At 47.8% G+C, this 21,683-nt stretch overlaps 1 protein-coding gene across 1 annotated transcript in view; it reads right to left on the bottom strand.

The window, feature by feature from the left end:
• The window catches only part of PCNX3 (pecanex 3), a 60,544-nt gene extending 39,161 nt beyond the window's left edge, over positions 1–21,383 (bottom strand). Inside the window, exons 1-11 of the mRNA XM_060694348.2 lie at positions 20,378–21,383; positions 11,248–11,441; positions 10,344–10,446; positions 9,563–9,602; positions 8,397–8,492; positions 6,634–7,935; positions 4,598–4,727; positions 4,345–4,514; positions 1,954–2,050; positions 849–984; positions 68–228 (exon numbers count right to left, since the gene is read on the bottom strand). Coding sequence (XP_060550331.2) covers positions 68–228; positions 849–984; positions 1,954–2,050; positions 4,345–4,514; positions 4,598–4,727; positions 6,634–7,935; positions 8,397–8,492; positions 9,563–9,602; positions 10,344–10,446; positions 11,248–11,441; positions 20,378–20,530 — 2,582 coding nt within the window. The 5' untranslated portion in view covers positions 20,531–21,383. The remainder of the gene's footprint in view (positions 1–67; positions 229–848; positions 985–1,953; positions 2,051–4,344; positions 4,515–4,597; positions 4,728–6,633; positions 7,936–8,396; positions 8,493–9,562; positions 9,603–10,343; positions 10,447–11,247; positions 11,442–20,377) is intronic.
• Positions 21,384–21,683: the final 300 nt, after the last annotated feature.

The raw sequence follows: 21,683 nt of genomic DNA, 5'->3' as shown, positions 1-21,683 counted from the left end.
CGCGCTTTTTGTGTTAAGAGATGCCTCCCAAGATAGCCCAGAAAAGCTTCCGAATTGTGACGCTCACCGATCCAACAGAGCCAGTAGCGCTAACCGGTCGTAGCGGACTCGCATCCAGTGGCCGGGAAGAAGCCAAAACTTGTAGTATTGTCGAGGGTGACACTTGTCCTCGATCATGAGGGTATTTTCCTGGGACTCGTGCAGAGATTCTTGGTCCAGAAGATCAAACTGGGAAAAAGAAAAAATGGAAATGTTGCTATTCCAACTTCACATCCTCACCACAATAGAAAGTATAGCAGAGGTCAGTTTTTTTCTCAATCTTGGCCACTTTCAGATGTGCGTGGACTTCAACACCCAGAATTCCCCAGCCTCAGGCAACGCCAGCACTGATGACGTTAACCTAGTTGGGTCATGAAACGTTTACAAGAAAACAACCAAGCTCAGAGAGCGCCAAGGATCCCACAGTTGTCATCTCCTCCTCTTCCTCCTCTTCCTCTTCTCCACAAACCCCCCTCCCTTCTAGCACTGATGATGTTACCCAGTGGTGAAATCTAAAATTTGTTACTACCGGTTCTTTGGGCGTGGCTTGGTGGGGGGGGAGGATAATGTGATTGGGTGGGTGTGGCCAATTTTTTTTTTTAAAAGCATTTTTTTGGCCGAAGGGGTTGTAGAAAAAACGCCCACACAGGTTTTGTGGCTCCCGATGTTCTCTTTTTGGTGGGAAACGGATCCAAATGGCTCTTTGAGTGTTTAGAGGTTGCAGACCTCTGACCCTGGATGACGGAGACATTTGGAAAACCAGCGTTTTAAGGAGTCTCGAGCAGACCTTTTGAGCCCCCAATTCTCACCTCCGGAATCTCCAGTGGCACCCGGCGCACCTGCATACCCTGGAGGACCACGGGCCGCGGCTGCAGCAGGGAGAGGGCGGGGGTCCCTTCAGGAACTTCCGCGGAGTTAAAACTGGAGGAATGTGAGTGCCTGTCCCTGCCAAGGCAAACAGAGAGCGATGAGACAATTAGCGACGGAACTGTCCCTGTTGAACAGCTGCCTGACTAACCCATCCTCCTTTATTTTGATTGCTGGGCACGTTCTGACACCAGCAACTTTTTTCTATAGGCCTGACAGAAAGGACCAATCACTCCTGCCAAAATGAAATGGGTCTTAGCAGGCAGTCCTCAACTTATGACAGTTTGTTTACAGACTCATATTTGTGATGGCTGCCGTGGCCCGGGATCACGGCATCATCTTTGGCAACCTTCTAACGAGTGTAGTCGAAGGGGAAAGCCAGATTCACTTAATAACTGTGTGACTAACTTAACAACTGTGGCGATCCACTTAAGGACTGTGGCGAGGGAGGTCGCAAAACAGGACAAAACTCACTTAAAAAGTACCATGTTTCCCTGAAAATAAGACCCTGTCTTATATTTTTTTTGAACTCTGAAATAAGCGCTTGGCCTTATTGCCATGCGCTCAAAAGCCCATTTAGGCTTATTATCAGGGGATGTCTTATTTTGGGGGAAACAGGGTATCTATCTATCTATCTATCTATCTATCTATCTATCTATCTATCTATCTATCTATCTATCTATCTATCTACTCTCCCTCTAATCCATCTGTCTGTCTGTCTGTCTGTCTGTCTGTCTATCATCTATCTATCTATCAGTATATCTACCTATCTACCATGTTTCCCTGAAAAATAAGACCTTGTCTTCTATTTTTTTGAACCCTGAATTAAGGGCTTGGCCTTATTGTCATGGGTTCAAAATCTCGGTTGGGCTTATTATCAGGGGATGTCTTATTTTGGGGGAAACAGGTTATGTCTCGCTTAGCAGCAAAACTTTGGCCTCAACTGTGGTCGTAAGTGGAGGACTACCTGTAATTTAGTCCAAGACCTTTCTGGCAAACTCACTTCTCCCCGAGGAACATTTCGGCAGCTTGAAACGAGAGACTCACCAGCCGCTGTTGGTGGCGTGTTCCATGCCCACCTGCTGGCCCACTGGATTCTCGTAGCCGCCCCCGGCAAGGCCAAAAGTGTAAGAGCGCCGGACGCCTGGAAAGAAAGTATGAGAAAAAGTGGGCCCCGTTGAGAGACTCCTGCTACAAGAATTCTCCTCTCTAGGTAGAGGAATCGCCGGGCCTGTTTATGATGCTAAGGCAGGGGTGTCAAATATTAAGGGCACAGACAATATTCAGCTGGTTCAGACTGGTTCGCCCGAACCGCTAGCGGAAATCACAGGTGGCCCCACCCACCCACTGTTGTGGTCCGCCAGCAGCCTGCGGAGCTGGTAGCGGAGTCGGACAGCAATGAGGCTGAGGAAGAATATGGGCCAGTCCTGGAGGCTGGGGAAGGCCCGGATGAGGGCTCTGTGTCAGAGGCAGAGATGGGGCCAGGGCCATCTGGGAGTGAGGTGCGGACTCCGGAGCCTCTAGAGGCTGACAGCAGAGAGACAGAGGAACAGGAGGAGCCTGTTCCTAATGCACGCATGAGAAGAGCTGCCAGAAGGCAAGAGCAGCTCAAGCAAAAAGAACGACTCGGGAGTAGGGCCAAGAGATGATTGGCCCTTCCCATAAGGCTTAAAACAGACCAGCAACGGCGTTTGGGCTTTGCCGGAAAACAACATTGGTAGCTTCATCTGTGACTTCTGAACATTTGCCAAGAAAGGCCTTTGGCAGTTTGCCTAATTGGACCAAGGTTTGCGATAGGACTGAGGAATTTGTGTTGGGAGGAATTTGCTTTAATTTAGTTGAATGACGCTGGGAATTAAGTAATTCTCAGCTGTTCGAATAAAGTTTGTTTGTTTTTTCACGGACTGATTTTCCTACCACTTACTTGGGCCTGGGTCACAACACCCACCCCGTCTCTATGCCATCCTATTTAGGCACATTTTTGAGGCCGGGCACACGGAAGGTGCACGCACCAGCAAATCCAGCCTGCAATGTGGTTGTCCTGGAAAATGTAAGTGGCCGGCCTGCGTCGCTTCGGCCTGGTCTACCCAATGCAAAGATGCCAGCAGTTTGGGGAGTGGTGTCAAGCTGGCCACACCCAACCAGTCAGCCACGGCCGGCCGGCCGGCCCTCACCCCCGAGGTCAACCATAGCCCTGATACTTCCCTCAATGAAATTGAGTTTGACACCCCTGTGCTAAGGAGTCTGGTGGCTAAAATATATTGCCGGAACTGGGTTATGTCTAGTCCAGGGGTCTCCAAATTTGGCAATTCGAAGAGGTGTGGACTTCAACTCCCACTCCCAGAATTCCTCAGTCAGCCACGCCTTAAAGTTGCCAAGTTTGGAGAGTCTAATGAAGGAAAAGGACGAGGGATGACGTGATAGCAGTCTCCCGATATTTGAGAGGCTGTCTGTGGGATATGGTGCTGGAGAAGTCTTCTCAACTAACAACAACAACTGTGGGATATGGCCAAAATGTTGCCATATCCCACAGATCTCTCCAAGAATTGGAATGTGCTCCCAGGAAGTACCGTCCGGAATCCTTCAAGGTTGTCCTTGACTTACGACTGACTGGTCAATCAAGAGCCTGGTGGCACAACAGACTAATAGCCTGTTATTATCATCCAGCTGCCTGCAATTACTGCTAGTTCGAATCTCGCCAGGCTCAAGGTTGACTCAGCCTTCCATCCATTCTAAGGTAGGTAAATTGAGGACCCGGATTGTGGGGGCAATAAGCTGACTTTGTATAAATATGCAAAAGGATGAACGCATTGTAAGCCGCCCTGAGTCTCCAGAGAAGGGCGGCATATAAATCAAATTAAAAAAAAAAAAATAGGGACTGTTCAAAGTTACAACAAACTCCAGTCGGCATCTCTTGTTTGTTTCTGAACTTCGTGGGGCTTTGCCAAGTAAGGCCTTTGGCAGGGTGTCAAAGAAGATAAAGAGGTTGATTATCATCCCAAAGGGCTTCTTCCGAAGGGCTTGTTTTGCTACTAATTGGGGCTCAGCTGGGAATGAACGTAATTCTCAGCTGTTACAATAAAATAGGTTTGTTTGGGACTAATTGTGTCTTGTAATGACTAAGTAAGCCTAGGTCACAACAGGGGTGTGCGGGGGGGGGGGCTGCGGCCCGTTTTCGCTCCCAGGAGGCCTCCCTGCACTTACCTGGGAGCCAAAATGGGTCACGTGGGGACTTCTGGAAGGGACGGGGAGAAGAGGGTGGAGCCAGCCAGCAATTTAGCTGCCGGTCCGCCTGAACCAGCCCGAACCGGCTGAATCCCACTACTGCTTACGACTGTAATGGGCAGGCTCCATTACAGTCGTAAGCTGGGCGCCACCTGTACAAGTTCCTTCCCTGTTAATGGAGCTGCCAGCTCCGTCCTCCCACCCCCCACTCACCGCTCTCGTCGTAGAAGTAGTGGACCGCCCCTTCTGAAGTATCGTCAAAGTTGCAGGCTTCGTGGATGGCGCCGCGGGGCAACAGAAGCGAGCTGGCAAACTGAAGGGCCGAGGGCAGGGTCAGCGCCCGGGAGTGGGAGGAGGCTCGGCCCCGCTGGAGGTCCTGCAAACTGCACATAAAAGACAAGAGGGGTGGGTGGGTGAGAGGCAGGACAGCTGCCATGGGGCGAAAGCCATTTGCAGACGGGCTTACCTCGGGGGGGACCCCATCACGGAGGACGGCGGGGTGGGGTTGCTGCCTGCGTTGTGCCTCCGTCGCATTGCCTGTACGCGCTTGATGTTGCTGGATTGCTCCGTCTTGGACAGCTCCTCCCCGGGGGCAGCTGGAAGAGATAAGGCGAAGCCTGAGTGGGTGTGAAGGGCCGTGCACCGTTGAACCACCAACTGGTTCAATTTTTCCCCCCCGATCAGTGGCGCTTCGTGCCGTGTTTGCCGTGGGGCCCTTGGTGCTCTCTGAACTTGGTTGTTTTCTTGCAGACGTTTTATGACCCAACTAGGTAACATTATCAGTGCTGGTAGAGAGAGTGGGGTTTGTGGAGAGGAGGAGAAAGAGGAGGAGGTCTGTGCGGTTCTTGGTTCTCTCTGAGCTTGAGAGGAGGAGGAGATGGAGGAGGAAGAGGAGGATGCGCTCTGAGCTTGCTTGTTTTCTTGCAGAGGTTTCATTGCCAAACTAGGTAACTTCATTAAAGAGCCTTGGTGGCGCAGCACACTAAAGCGCTGTTAAGTAACACCAGCTGCCTGCAATTGCTGCAAGTTCGAATCTCACCAGGCTCAAGGTTGACTCAGCCTTCCATCCTTTCGAGGTGGTAAAATGAGGGCCCGGATTGTAAGGGCAATAAGCTGACTTTGTATAAAAAAAGAACACCGCTTATTTATTTTATTTATTTATTGGTTCGATTTATATGCCGCCCTTCTCCAGAGACTCAGGGCGGCTTACAATGCGTTAAGCAATAGCCTTCGTACTTTTGTATAGACCTGCTTAGTAGGGCTTTCGGGGGGGCCCCCAAGCGGTGTTCTTTTTTTATACAAAGTCAGCTTATTGCCCCCACAATCCGGGTCCTCATTTTACCTACCTCGAAAGGATGGAAGGCTGAGTCAACCTTGAGCCTGGTGAGATCTGAACTTTTAGTAATTGCAGCTGATGCTATTTAACAGCACTTTTAGTCTGCTGGGCCACCAAGGCTCTTGGGGTAGGGGTGGGGGGCAAAAGCCCTATTAAACAGGTATATATAAAAGTATGAAGGCTATTGCTTAACGCACTGTAAGCCGCCCTGAGTCTCCGGAGAAAGGCGGCATATAAATCAAACCAATAAATAAAATAAATAAATCATCAGTGTTTTGGTTCCTTCACAAGCAATCAACACCCAGAGAAGCAGAGATTAATGCCAAAATTGACTTTGGATCAACAATCAAGAAACAAATGATACTCCAATCAAGGAAGTACCAAATCTGACCCAACAATTGAACAGTGAACCACAACCTGAAGAAGGAACCACCAAGAACATTCTTGCCAACACTGGCGGGGCAAACCTCCACAGATAATCCTCCATTTACGACCACAACTGACCCCAGAATTTCTGTGGCTAAGTGAAACGATTGCTTGAGTGAATTTTGCTCTGTTTTACAACCTTTTTTGCCACAGTTGTTGAGTGAAATCACCGCGATTCTTCAGTGAGTCATACGGTTGTTAAGAGACTCTGGCTTTCCCCCGTTGACTTTGCTTGTCGGAAGGTTGCAAAAGGAGGATCATGTGAGCCCGCAACACGACGGCCGTCATAAATCTGAGTCAGTTGCCGAGCATTCGTATTTTGATCATGGGGATGCAGCCACAGTCGTTAAGTGTGAAAAACGGTCGTAAGTCACTTTTTACAGTGCCCTTGTGTGATTTCAAACGGTCGCTAAGTTAATTGTTGTAAGTCGAGGACTACCTGTAGTAAATAAACGGGAGAGCAAACCCCACTCCCTTCCAGCACAGATGATGCTAAATAGTGTGGAAATGAAACGTCTTGCAAGCAAATTAACAAGCTCAGAGAGCACCAAGGACTGCCTCTTCCTCCTTCCTCCTCTTCCTCCTTTCTCCAAACTCCACTCCCTTCCCTGATGATCTTCCCTAGTTGGGTCATGAAACATTTGCAGGTAAACAGCCAAATTCAGATACTCCCACAAAGGACCCCGCCACATTTCTGAGTTACTTTCCGTCGGGAGCGCAATCCCATTTCGGAAACTTACCTCCTCCGATGGCCCCCTCGGCTTGCAACTCTCCCCGCCAGCCGGGCTGGTTGGCCGACTGGCTGCGCACGGTGCTGCCCAGCTCCTGTTCTCCGGCCAGCTTCCCCCCGTGAGACTCCAGGTCCGACTTGGAGATGGTCAGCCCGCCCGGAGGCTTCCCTTCGGCCAGCTGGCTGCTGCCGTCCATGCTGAGCACCCTGGCGTGAGTCTTGGCGCTGGTGGTGCTTCCGGTGCGCTGGGCGTAATGACAGGGCTTGGGGGGCAGCGTGGAGCTGTCCGGCGGAGGGGGAGGAGGGGGCTTGGTCTCGGCCATGGGGATGCTATGCCGGCCGTGCTGAGCCGGGGCGTGGCGTTCAGGAGAGTAACAGGAGGTGCTGGAAGAGGTATCCGAGCTATAGTTGTGTTGCGAGTGCAAACTCGAAGCCCGGCTGAGATCACTGCAGTCGCTGGAGTCCTCGTCAGCAAAGAACCCTTCGGTGTAGGCCTTGCTGTCCAGGAGGGTGCGCATGGGCAGGTAGGTGCTGCCGTGATTGCGAGAGAGGCGAGACCGGCTCTTCAGCCCCAAATCCTTCGGCCGGACCACTTGCTCCGGCTTGGGGGCGCCCCACACCTCAGCGTCCCCTTTGACCGTCTCCAGGGAGTTGAACGTATTCTGGGTGTCGAAGCTCAACTCCCCTAGGAAAGCCAGCTCGGGCGAACGAATCAGCTCGCTGTCGGACAGGGCGTCCGTATCACTGCCCCCATCAGCCGGGGGAGGCGAGGAAGGCCCGGCTTCCTCTCCCGGGAGGACCCCTTCTTCGTGGCCGGGCCCCAAGGAGGGGCTGTCCAAGTGGGTAGAGTTGGTTTTCTCGCTGCGGTAGCTACTCAAGGTGCTGGGGGTCTCTTTATCGGTACCGCTGAAGCAGCTGTCGGACGAGCCGGACTTGCGGGGGCCTTCGGGCCGGGGCTCCAGAGGTTGGTACTCGGCCCCGGAGTGGTGCTTCTCCCGCCGGCTGTGGCTGCTGGACTCCGGCAGGGCCAGGCTGAGGAAGCTGTGGCTGAGCTCCTCGCTTAAGCTGCCTTTGAGGAGGGGACTGAGAGGGGTGTCCCCCACGCTCTCCGACTCGCTGGGGGTCCAACGTGGGGCCTGAGCCCCTTCTCTGCCCGGGGGAGATTGCTCGGAGGAATCGGTGCTCTGGACAGAGGTCTGGATGGGGAGAGATGGGGGCTGCTTCCTGAGGTTGGAGGAGGGGTCTCCTTTGGGAATCGGAAGCAGGGTGGGCTTCGGGCCTTCCGAGTCTGCAGATGGCGCTGGAGGTTCGGCTAGAGAGAAAGAAGACACACTTAGGCTCCTATTTCCACCTTTGTGAAGGTGAAGGAGGGAGAGAAGCCGATTTTATTGATTAGATTTTTATATCCTGCCTTTATTAGATTTATACCTAACTCAAGGGAGCGAACATACTTAAAGACTCGTGTCCCCTCCTATTTTCACAACAACAATCCTGTGAGATTGATTGGACTGAGTGTGACTGGTTCAAAGTCACCCAGCTGGCTTTCATGCCTCAGGCAGGACTAGAACTCACCATCTCCTGGTGATTGGCCCAAAGTCACCCAGCTGGCTTTTATGGCTAAGACGAGACTAGAACTCTCCATCTCCCAGTTTCTAGCCTAGTGCCTTAACTACTAGACCAAACTGGCTTTCCTTTACCTTTTGAGCAATTTTCCCCACCTAGCCCGAGGTTCCTTCCTTTTTCAAACCCATTCCTCAAGATTCTAGGCCTCACCGTGACTCTCTGGGGAGCAGCACTGAAGCATGTCTCGGTCAGCGGCTGTCACGATGACGTTGTTGCTTCCCTGTTCTCGGACGAGCTCCTTGATATCTGCGGGAGAAGATCTTGATGGACACTTTCTCCATCTCCATCATTCTTCCTCTATCGCCCCTCCTTGACTTACGACCACAACAGGGACCAGAATTTAAGCAAGGTGGTTGTTAAGTCAATTGCGCCTGATTCTACAATCTTCTTTTCCACTTTTTTTAAGGCAGGCGCTAAAGTTGTTAAGTGGATCATATGGTCATTAAGCAAATTCAGCTCCCACCACCCGGCTGGGCTGACTTTGCTTGGCCAGCTGGGAAGGTCGCAAATTATGATCACCTGACCCCAGGAGGCTGCAACCGTAGTAAATACAGGTTAATCCTCGAGTTACAAAGATAATAAAGGTAAAGGTTCCCCTCGCACATACGTGCTAGTCGTTCCTGACTCTAGGGGGCGGTGCTCATCTCCGTTTCAAAGCCGAAGAGCCAGCACTGTCCGAAGACGTCTCCGTGGTCATGTGGCCGGCATGACTCAATGCCAAAGGCGCACGGAACGCTGTTCCCTTCCCACCAAAGGTGGTCCCTATTTTTCTACTTGCATTTTTTACCTGCTTTCGAACTGCTAGCTTGGCAGAAGCTGGGACAAGTAACGGGAGCTCACCCCATTACGTGGCATGAGGGATTCGAACCGTTGAACTGCCGACCTTTCGATCGACAAGCTCAGCGTCTTAACCCCTGAGCCACCACGTTATTACAAAGGTAATAGAGCCTCCCAATTACATTCGTCACCCGAGGATTCATTAATTGGATCACGTTCAATGAAGGTGATCACTCCCTGCTTTACCCAATGCATTTGTTAATCAAATGTGCAGGTTGTTAACTGTACAGGAGGTATTTCAGGGTGGGGAAAACCATGGGGGAACCTAGTGCTTCCGACCACCCAAGATCTCCCCCAACCCACTGAGGAATTTTGGGAGTTGAAGTCCATAGATCGTCAAGGGGCCACAGCTGCTCACCTCTGTTGGAAAGGGACTCACACAGCATGTGTCTCTTGATCTTGTTTTTACCCTTCCCTTCCTAACTGGTTTTAACTGGGGGGACGGGACATTGTGGCCCCTGCCTTTCTCCGCTGCTTACCTCGGACGGGGCCTCCGTCTTCCAAGTGGGGTAGCAGATCCTAGGAGGCAAAAACAACAATGAGAAACAAACCTCACTTTTCTTGAAAAGACAACGATAGGAAAAGTTCGCTGCAAAAGGGCGCATGTTCCAATTTTTCATTTTTTTTCAGTATAGAAGGATGTGCAACCTTGGCAACTTTAAGCTTTGCGGACTTCAACTCCCAGAATTCCCCAGCCAGCCAATTCTGGGTGGGGAATTCTGGGAGTTGCAATCCACAAGACTTAAAGTTGCCACGGTTGGACACCCATGATCTACAGCCTGTTGTAAAATAGCACAGAAAATTCCAATCTGGGCAGAACAAAAGTTCCCGGGAGCAGAAAGGAGCTCGTTGTATTTATTTATTGCGTTCATTTTTATTGCTTTATCGAATTTCTATACTGCCCATCCCACTGGAGAGCTTCTGGCTGGTTTCCTGTAAAAAGCAGTCATCTTTTTATTTGATGTATAAATAAGATCTTTGAATAATCTGGGGTTAATGTCACTTCAAAAATGCCAAACTTATGAGGAATGACTCTGAGGACACCGGCAAACCTCAAGTGGCCTCAATGACCCTCTAAAAGGATGCAAATGACCAGCTGTCTACAAGGAACGTAAATCCTTCCATTCCCCACCATCCTGTCAGAGCTGAAGAAGCTTCTTGGATAGGAAGCGAAACGTCTTCAAAGAAAAACCAGAAAGTCCAATTGCCTCTTGAAAAAACACCTTTTGGGACATTCAACCCAAACTTTCTCTCCCTTACCATGACTTGGTTGAAGCCGAAGACAGAATGCTGCGAACTGCATCTCACCGGCGGGGTGGAACTCACTTTACGGAATACGGTCATCTCAACGCCTCCGGGATCCCTGCAGAGAAAATGAAGAGGCAGAGGAGGGATGAAGTCCAATTTTTTCCCCAAAAAAATTGAATTCCACCTTGGAAGAAAGGAACAGACAAAGGCTTATAACATCTTGTACCACCGCAATTGAGCCCCAAATTTCCATTGCTAAGTGAGACTGATGCTAAGTGAGTTTTGCCTCATTTTACAACCTTCTTGCCTCAGTTAAGTGGATCACTGCGGTCGTAAGTTAGCGACATGGTTGTTAAGTGAATCAGGCTTTTCCCCGTTAAAGGTCGCCAAACAGGATGACATGACTCCTGGACACTGCAACGGTCAGAAATAACAAATCCGTCGTCAAGCGTCTGAATTTTGATCACACGACCGTGGGGGAGATGCAATGGACATAAGTGTGAAAATCGTTCATAAATCACTTTTTACAGTGCTGTTGTAACTTCTTTTCTTTTTCCAAATCGTTTTTTTTTTATTTTAAAACAAAAAAATAAAAATAAAACATACAAACATCATTCATTCAATCAATTACAGACAGTACAGATATAAACCCTAGTGCCCTCTCCTCTCTACGATATCACTACATATTCAAAACTTATTCTTATATAGAATATATCAATTGTATCATCGTTTAAAGTATTACATTTACTTACATGTCACCATTTTTTATTATCTACCCAATGGTAAAATAAATCCCATATCAAATAATATTGTTTTTCTTCCTGCTCTCTTATTTCATGTGCTGTCGTAACTTCGAACGGTCACTAAATGAACTGTTGTAAGTCGAGGACTGCCTGTACTTGTTGCCTTTACTCACCTGGTCAAATTGTCATCGTCGGCAGCTGTTCTCTCGTCGGCCTTGCCGGATTCTACCAGAACCGAATTTTTTTCCACGATTTCCCCCTGGTCGAACATGGTGTGGAGACGGTAGTTGACGGTTTTAACCGTGGTGAAGAAGACGGCCACCACTGTGCAGTAGATCCCGGCGACCACGATGCTGGGGGGCATCACCTGCCAAAGGAGAAGGTCACCAAGTCAATATGGGGAGTCCTCAACGTACGACCAACCACCGAGCCCAAAAACGTGTGTCGTTAAGTGAGAAATTTGTTAAGCGAGTTTTTGCTCCATTTTACGACTGTTCTCGCCACGGTTGTAAAGTGAACCCCTGCAGTTCTTCAATGAGTAACTCGGCTGTCAAGCGAATCTGGTCGCTCCCCTTTGACCTCAGAAGGTCGCAAAAGGGGATCGCGTGATCCCGGAACACAACAGCCGTCATAAATCTGAGTCAGTTGTCAAGCATCCGAATGTAAACCACGTGACCGTGGGGGGATGTTGCAACGGTCATAAGTGTGAAAAGTCACTTTTTTTTCCAGTGCTGTCGTAACTTCCAACGGTCACTAAATGAACTGTTGTAAGTCAAGGACTACCTGTATGGGGTCTCACATCTGGCAAAAATGCACCTTTTCCTTCTGCATCCATGAAACTGAACTGGGGCATCTATGAAAAATGACACCTATCCTGGTGTGTACATTCTGGGTTTTATTTAATTGACCAAACTAAGTAATAATTTTAATTAGCAATTTTATGATGTTTGTGTGTCTATATTTTTCTTGACTGTACACCGCCTTGAGTCCTACAGGAGAAAGGCGGTATAGAAATATAATAAATAAATAAATAATAAATAAATTCAAATTGATTTGTCCCGACATGGCATTGCTGAAACCAATTTAGATAGGAAATCCTCGATTTACGACCACAATTGAGGCCAAAAGTTTCAACTGCTAAGCGAGACAGTTGTTAAGTCTGTTTTTTCCCGTTTTTACGACCTTTCTTGCCACTAGTTGTTAAGTGAATCACTACAGTTGTTAAGTTAGAAACCCGGTTACCAAGTGAATCTGGCTTCCCCATTGACTTGTCATAATTGACGCAAAAGGGGATTGTGTGCTCCTGGGACATAGCAACCGTCATAAATATGAATCGGTGGCCAATATCTAAGTGGCTGCCCCATAGAAGAGGAGGTCAAGCTATTCTCCAAAGCACCTGAAGGCAGGACAAGGAACAATGGATGGAAACTAATCAAGGAGAGAAGCAACCTGGAATTTTTTTTTTTTTTAATTTGATTTATATGCCGCCCTTCTCCGGAGACTCAGGGCAGCTTACAACGCGTTAAGCAACAGCCTTCACACTTTTGTATATTTATACAAAGTCAGCTTATTGCCCCCACAATCTGGGTCCTCAATTTACCTACCTTAGAAAGGATGGAAGGCTGAGTCAACCTTGAGCCTGGCGAGATTCGAACCCTGCAGTAATTGCAGGCAGCTGGTGTTAATAACAGGGTGCTTTAGACCACTGTACTACCAAGGCTCTAATTAAGGAGAAACTTCCTAAGTGAGGACAATTAACCAGTGGAACAGTTTGCCACCAGAAGTTGTGGGTGCTCCATCACTGGAGGTTTTTAAGAAAAGATTGGGCAATTTGTCTGAAATTGTATAGGGTTCCCTATATGGGGTTGGACTAGAAGACCTCCAAGGTCCCTTTTCAACTCTGTTATAAGGATTAAAGCGGCTTTCACAGAGAGGAGGGGGTCAACTTATTCTCCAAAGCACCAAAAAGCAGGACCAAAAAACAAACAAACACACCAATGGATGGAAACTAATCAAGGAGAGAAGCAACTTGGAACTAAGGAGAAATCTCCTGACAGTGAGAATAGTTAACCAGTGGAACAGCTTGCCACCAGAAGTTGTGGGTGCTCCATCACTGGAGGCTTTCAAGAAGAGATTGGACAGCCATTTGTCTGAAATGGTACGGGGTTCCCTCTATGGCCGTGATGGCGAACCTATGGCATGCGTGCCACACGTGGCACATATAGCCATATCAGTGGGCACGCGAGCTCAGCTCTGGTGCGCATCCGCGCATTGGCCAGCTGATTTTCAGGCCTTCTGGGCCCACCAGAAGTAGGGAAACAGGTTGTTTCCTGCCTCTGGAGGGCCTTTGGGGAAGGCCTGTTTTTTGCTGTCCCTAGCCTCCAGAGCCTTCGGTGGGACCAACAGTTGGCAAACAGGCCGTTTTTGGCCTCCGGGGGGTGGGGAAGGCAGTTTTCGCCCTCCCCAGACTCCTAGAAAGGCTCTGGAGCCAGGTGAGAGAGAAAAACGGGCCTACCGGGCCATCATGTGCCAGTAGCGGAGGGGTGTGTGTGTGCATGCATACACGGGGGTAGAGCACATAGAATTATGGGTGTGGGCACGCACGCACGCAACCCCCCCACACCCCCTCCCTCCTGGCCCGCAATGGCAAAAAAGGTTAACCATCACTGCTCTATGGGGTTGGACTAGACTCTAAGGTCCCTATTATTCTGTTAAGTAGGGCTCGTTCTTGCTGTGCGATGATAGCAAGGCTCAAACTCATCCCAGTTCTCCCCAGTCTAGATTTATTCTTTGGGGGGGACGGATGGAGAGGTTCGCCGTGTGGATCCAATGTTTCGATTGCAATGATGGGGTTTTTTCCCCCCATCACTGCTGCAGAGAGTGACTAGATGGTCCGGAGAAGAAAAGCTCCAACGGCAATTTTGAGCCTTCCCGTTGGAGAGACAGGAGGTGAGGCGCATCTCTGCGTCTTTCGCGGCTCTTACCCTAAAATAGGGGTGTGAGTGACGTGATGCTGCCAACACACCGGGCTGCAATGTTGCAAGTGGTAGGCTGGCAAAAAAACAAAACAAAACCCAACTCTCCAAAATACTAAGCAGGAAAACATTCCAGAAGAATCTCTGGATCGTACAGGTAGTCTTCAATGGAGCCCAACATTCCAGCAATTAAACAAGACAGTGATTAAGTGAACTAAGTCCAACTATCTTAAAGCATGCTGGCTGGGGGATTCTGGGAGTTGGAGTCCACCCATCTTAAAGCATTCTGGCTGGAGGATTCTGGGAGTTGATGTCCACCCATCTTAAAGAATGCTGGCTGGGGCATTCTGGGAATTTAAGTCCACTCATCTTAAAGCATGCTGGCTGGAGGATTTTGGGAATTTAAGTCCACCTACCTTAAAAGTGTGCTGGCTGGGGGATTCTGGGAATTTAAGTCCATTCATCTTAAAGCATGCTGGCTGGAGGATTCTGGGAGTTGAAGTCCACCTATCTTAAAGCTTGCTGACTAAGGAATTCTGGGGGATGAAATCCACCCATCTTAAAGTTGCGAAGGTTGAAAAACACTGGATTAAGAGGAAATGTTAGACAGTGATGCCTCTTAAAAAAAATAAAACCCCGCTCTTCTCTTTGAGTCCCTTTGGGAAATAACATTTCAAATTAGCGATGGATTCCTGACTTGACCTGTTCCTTACCTTTCGCTGTAGCTCCCAGACATTTTTTCCTGGCTTCACAATTCTGTAAAAGCCATTTTTACTCAACCCCCAGTTCATGGGAAAAAGCAGCTTGTTTTGACTGCTTTAATCCTTTTATGAATAGCGCTAAGGGATGGCCGGCACTGTTATTTTTAAAATTCAAAGAAACACAGAGCTGGAAAATGCCATTCAGATTCTGGAAACCCACCTCTTTAGTTGGGGCAGGAACTGAACTCAAAATAATCCTCAAAACGATTCGTCCAACTTTGGTTTAAAAATACAGGTGGTCTCGTCTTACGACAATTCGTTTAATGACTGTCCGAAGTTGCAACGGCACTCAAAAAAGTTAACTTATGACCGTCTCTCACACCTTACGACCGTTGCAGCATCCACCACAGGATCAAAATTTAAATGATTCATATTTATGACGGTCGCAGTGTCCCAGGATCGCATGATCCCTTCTTGTGACTGTCTGACAAGCAAAGTCAATGGAGAAGCCAGGTTCATTTAACAACCGTGTGACTCGCTTAACAACTGCAGCGGTTCACTTAACCAATGGGCAAGGAACGTTGTAAAATGGAGCAAAACTCACTTAACAAATGTCTCAGTAACATAAATTTTGGTCTAAATTGTCTTCATAAATCAAGAACTACCTGTGGTCACTAAATGAACCATTGCAAATCAAGAACTACCTATATTTAGTAACATTCACTTAACAACCTTGTTTACTAATTTAACAACTGCAGTGTTTCACTTAACAACGGGGCGCAAGAAAGGTCGCAAAAAGGGGGCAAAGTTCACATAGCAAATGTTTTGCTTAGCAGCGGAAATGTTGGGCTCCACTGTGGTCATAAGTCAAGGACTACCTGTATTCTTCAGTCTCTTTTTGTCCTCGGATTTATTTTATCAATGGTTAGCTGATAAAAACAGGAGTTAGAAACAGGGAAATATAAGGAAAGGATCAATGATAGAAGGGAGATATGTTAAAATGGATAAGTAAACATCATCATCATTATTATTACTATTATTATAGAATCAATACAAATGTAATGAACACTGTTGTAAATATTTTGATTAAAGGTAAAGGTTCCCCTCGTACGTATGTGCTAGTCGTTCCCGACTCTAGGGGGTGGTGCTCATCTCTGTTTCAAAGCCGAAGAGCCAGTGCTGTCCGAAGACGTCTCCGTGGTCGTGTGGCCGGCATGACTCAACGCCAAAGACGCACGGAAAACGCTGTTCCCTTCCCACCAAAGGCGGTCCCTATTTTTCTACTTGCATTTTTTTACCTGTTTTCGAACTGCTAGGTTGGCAGAAGCTGGGACAAGGAACAGGAGCTCACCCCGTTAGGAGGCACTAGGGATTCGAACCGCTGAATTGCCGACTTTTCGATCGACAAGCTCAGCGTTTTAGCCACTGAGCCACCGCATTCCTCTAAATATTTTGATTACTATCTCCTAAAACCACCCTGTTTCCCCCAAAATAAGACATCCCCTGATAATAAGCTCAATTGGGCTTTTGAGCGCATGGCAATAAGGCCAAGCGCTTATTTCAGGGTTCAAAAAAATATAAGACAGGGTCTTATTTTCGGGGAAACACGGTATTTGTACCCAGATAAACACACTGTTTAATTGAAAATGGGAAACTTTATTTGTTATAAAATAAAAAACTTGATTAAAAAAAGAACCCCAACCTTGTTACTAACCTAAAAACGAGAGCGATTCACTTTACTGTGTCAAGAAATGGCATAAAAAGGAGGCAAAACTCGTTTAGCTAATGTCTCGCTTAACAAGGGAAATTTTGGGCTCCATTGTGGTCGTAAGTGGAGGACTTCCTGTATCGAATTCCTCTTACTATACATGAATTTCGCCTCCCCCCCAATCATTAATTTGGAATCTGTTTCCTGTAACTAAAACCCGCTATTCCGTTTCTTGCGTTTTGCAACAAGAGAGAACAAGTTTCAACTTTCCTCTGTGCAACATCTTTCCAAATAAGGAGGACTGCTTCGTTTGAAGAGGACTAGTGTATTTCCCGTTTTAAAAAAAACAACAGCATTTTCTTAAAAGGGGAAGAGGTTGATTGAAGCCTTGAATTCGCACATGTGACACACAAACTCGCCTCTTTGAATTATTGAAGATTCAGCCCTTGGCTTGTTTCTACAAAATCAAACGTTCGTATTTGTTTTTGTTTTTTTTAATTTTATTGGATGTTAATCCTGCCTTTACTTTAACTCAAGACAAGTGAGCAATACTTCTTCCTTTTCCTATTTTCCTCGCAACAGCAACCTTGTGAGGTGGGTTGGGCAGAGGGAGAGGGATTGATCCAAAGTCACCCAGCCGGCTTTCATGCCTGAGATGGCACTAGAACTCACTGTCTCCTGGTGATTGGCCGAAGTCACCCAATTGGTTTCTGTCCTATGGTGGAACTAGGACTCGCTATCTCCTGGTGATTGGCCCAAAGCCACCCAGCCAGCTTTCATGCTTAAGTCAAAACTAGAACTCACTGTCTCCTGGTGATTGGCCAAAGTCACCCAGCCAGCTTTCATACTAAAGTAGGATTAGAACTCACCACCTCCTGGTGATTAGATCTAAGTCACCCAGCCAGCTTTCAGCCTAAGGCAGAACTAGAACTCACCAGGTGATTGGCTGAAGTCACCCAGTTATTTTTTGTCCTAAAGTGGAACTAGAACTCACTATCTCCTGGTGATTGGCCCAGAAATCACCCAGCCAGCTTTCACTCTAAGGCAGAACTAGAACTCACTGTCTCCTAGTGATTGGCCAAAGTCACCCAGTTGGTTTTTGTCCTAAAGTGGAACTAGAACTCACTATCTTCTGGTGATTGGCCCAAAGTAACCCAGCCAGCTTTCATTCTAAGGTAGGACTAGAACTCACCATCTCCTGGTGATTGGCCAAAAGTCACCCAGTCAGCATTGATCCTAAAGTGGAACTAGAACTCACCATCTCCTGGTTTCTAGGCCAGCACCTTTACCGCTACACCAAACTGGCTCTATAACAACCTCACATGTTGGCTCCTGCTTTTGGAGTGATTCTTTTCCGAAGCCTTTCTCAATCTGCATCCCGCCCAGATCGACAAGATATCACTTTATTAATTTGCATGTCGTAATTTCCGGCAATTGTCACGCTGATTGGGAAAAATCTGGGACTAGAATTCCTCATATTTGGAAGGTACCCATGTTGGATTCAGCCGCCCTTCAGATCCCGCGAGGAAGAACTGAGCTTTGTGGCCCACAGGAAGAAAACTTTCTACAGGCAGTCCTAGAGTTACGACCACAATGGAGCCCAAAGTTTATGTTGCTAAGTGAAACATTTATCAAGGGCCTTGGTAGTACAGGGGTTTAAGGCACCCTATTATTAAGCTGGTTATTAAGACCAGCTGCCTGCAATTACTGCAGGGTTCGAATCTCGCCAAGGCTCAAGGTTGACTCAGCCTTCCATCCTTTCTAAGGTAGGTAAATTGAGGACCGTTTGTGGGGGCAATAAGCTGACTTTGTATAAATATACAAAAGGATGAAGGCTATTGCTGAGCACATTGTAAGCTGCCCTGAGTCTTCGGAGAAGGGCGGCATATAAATCAAATAAAAAAAAAAAGGGAGTTTTGCCCCATTTTACGACTTTCCTTGCCGCAGTTATTAAGGGACTCATTGCATTTGTTAAGTTAGTCACACTGTTGTGAAGTGAATTTGGCTTCCCCATTGACTTCGCTTGTCGCAAAAAGGGATCACACATCCCAGGTAGACGCTGCGGTCGCCATAAATATGAACCGGTTTCCAATCGTCTGAATTTTGATCACATGACCATGGGAATGCCGCAACGGTTGCTAAGTGTGAAAAATGGTCATAAGTCACTATTTTCAGTGCCGTTCAGTCACTAAATGAACCGTTGTAAGATGAGGACCAGCTGTATACTCCGTGATGTATATTAGCCAGTGTTTGATTCTCAGCAGCTCTCTTTCTTGTATTGTAATTCAAACTTAAGTTTTATGATTTCACTCTCTTTTGGCTTCTGACTTTGGAAAAGCAATGCAGCTTTTCATCCAGGCTACAAAAGCAAAACTCCAAACCATCCCATGGTAGCTAATTGATATGAGAATCCAACCTTTCCCGAACCTTCAGCATCCTTATTGATTCCTTAATGCACTGAAATGATTAATCGCTTCTATCTTTTATGTACACTGAGAGTTTATGCACCGAAGATAAAATTCCTTGTGTGTCCAATCACACTTGGCCAATAAAGAATTTCGTTTCTATTTCTATTATTTTTCTTTTTCTATTATTTGTATTTGTATTTGTATTTATATTTGTATTATTTCTATTCTATTCTATTCTATTCTATTCTATTCTATTCTATTCTATTCTATTCTATTCTATTCTATTCTATTCTATTCTATTCTATTCTATTCTATTCTATTCTATTCTATTCTATTCTATTCTATTCTATTCTATTCTATTCTATTCTATTCTATTCTATTCTATTCTATTCTATTCTATTCTATTCTATTCTATTCTATTCTATTCTATTCTATTCTATTCTATTCTATTCTATATGATCTGCTGTTTATTTTCGCCCTTAATCTCTGCTCCTCTGGGTGTTGATTGCTTGTGAAGAAACCAAAACATTGATGATTGATTGATTGATTGATTGATTGATTGATTGATTGATGTATGTATGTATGTATGTATGTATGTATGTATGTATGTATGTATGTATGTATTGGTTCAATTTATATGCCACCCTTCTCCGGAGACTCAGGGCGGCTTACAATGCATTAAGCAATAGCCTTCATACTTTTGTATATACCTGCTTAGTAGGGCTTTCGGCCCCTCCCCTAAGAGCCTTGGTGGCGCAGCAGACTAAAAGTGCTGTTAAATAGCACCAGCTGCCTGCAATTACTGCGAGTTCAAATCTCACTAGGCTCAAAGTAGACTCAGCCTTCCATCCTTCCGAGGTAGGTAAAATGAGGACCCAGATTGTGGGGGCAATAAGCTGACTTTGTATAAAAAAAAGAACACCGCTTGGGGGGGGGGCGAAAGCCCTACTAAGCAGGTATATACAAAAAGTATGAAGGCTATGGCTTAACACATTGTAAGCCGCCCTGAGTCTCCGGAGAAGGGCGGCATATAAATCGAACCAATAAATAAATAAATAAATAAATTTTTATGTATTTTAAAGGAAGGGAAAAGAAACAAAAAGATAAAAGAGGAGAATGGAGGCATTTTTGGATGTTTGGAAGGAAGTACAGGCAGCCTTTGACTTCCGACGGTTCGTTTAGCATTGGAAAATTGACTCGTGACTATTTTTCACACTTAAGACCGTTGCAGCATCCCCGCGGCCACCTTGATCAAAATCCAGGCGCTTGGCAATGGATTCGCCTTTATGACGGCTGCAGTGTCGCATCCCCTTTTGCGACCTTCTGACAAGCCAATGGGGAAGACGGATTCACTTCACCACCGGGTTACCGACTTTAATCTGAATCTGGCTTCCCCACTGACTTGGTCGTGTTTTGCTCACTGAAGTAAGTTCAGTGAAACTTGCCTGGGGGGGACACATAATGCTATTAAGACGGCCCTGCCGACCCCCACCCCATCCCCCCAGACTCACCATGTAGAGCAGGAAAGGAAGGATGAGCAGAAAGATCCAAGTGTAGAGGTGGAAACAATTGGAGAAAGTGCTCTGATGCGGGTCGAAGAACCATCCGCCGGTCAGCGAAGCCCAGACGCCCTGGCGTAAGATCTGGAGGACCTGCGACCCCATATCCACGGTGGGGCCGCTTCTCCTCCGCCCTCCTCCTCTTCTTCCTCCTCTTCTTCCTCCTCCTCCTCCTCTTCCTCGTCGTCCTCCTCCTCGTCCTCCTCCTCCCGAGGGAACACCACTGGCCAGCTGGCGCTCCCAGAGGCCTTCATTAAGGCAGCTTGAGTCCCATGATCTGGAAGGGCTGGGGAATCCAGAACCCGCTTCCGCCCGGCTGGGATAACCCACCAGCCTTTCCTGGGGTGACAATAGCTCCCAAGCAAGGGCTTGGGCCGACCCTGCAGGGCTGGCAGGCGGATGGGAAGCCCCCCCACAATCTGGGACACCCCCTTCTGGCTGCTCCTCTCCTGCAGCCCCGCCCCTCAGGCCATGGGGGAGCCCCCAGGAGGACCCAAAGGTAGCCAGGCAAGGACTGGGAGGGGAGGCCGCCCCCCAAAAGGGGGTCAGGGGTGACCAGAGCCCCCCAAGTCTGCCTAAAAGGGGAGACCCCTCCACACCTGGGCCATGGGAGCCAGGATTTGGGGGGGGCTAAAGGCCAATGGGGTGCAGGGAGGAGAGTGGGCTTCCAATTCCCGGGGGTCCCCTGGGGAAATTGGGGGGCAGCATGGAATCTTCAACGCCCTCGGAAACACTCCCCCCCCTTCCCCAGGGGTCAAACGAGTCCGGGGTCTTGTTCACTTCCGGGGTCAAGGGTCAGCCTCCCCCTCGCCTCCGCTCGGCCGCTTAAGGACCCGAAGGGGAACTCGAACCTCAACAGGGATTGGGGAGGCCGGAAGAAGCGCCCGAGCAGCTGCAGGGGAAGCGGCGACACTGCGCATGCGGGGTCTCTTCACGTCCGCTTTCCAGACCGGAAGTCAAGGCGGAGGGGGGAAAGAAAGAGAGAGGGAGGAGTCAGTGGAAGGGCCCGCCTAGAGCTATGGAAAAAGCAGAGGGGTCAGAGAGACACAGAGAAAGGTGAATGCGAGTTCAGTTTTTTGAATGTTGGCTCCCATCCATTAACGCCCCTCCCCATTAACCCCCATTTCTGCTTGGAGACAGAAATGAAGGGGACATTTTTTAAAAAATTTAATTTAATTTAATTTAATTTAATTAATCATATTTCTATGCCGCCCAACTCCCAAGGGACTCTGGGCGGCTTACACCAAAAATAATACAA

The sequence above is a fragment of the Pantherophis guttatus genome, chromosome 18 (assembly GCF_059756535.1).
Source record: "Pantherophis guttatus breed Tessera chromosome 18, ASM5975653v1, whole genome shotgun sequence".
Classification (NCBI taxonomy): domain Eukaryota; kingdom Metazoa; phylum Chordata; class Lepidosauria; order Squamata; family Colubridae; genus Pantherophis; species Pantherophis guttatus.
Note: the sequence above shows the minus strand (reverse complement) of the source record. Positions and strands in the feature narration are given on the sequence as shown.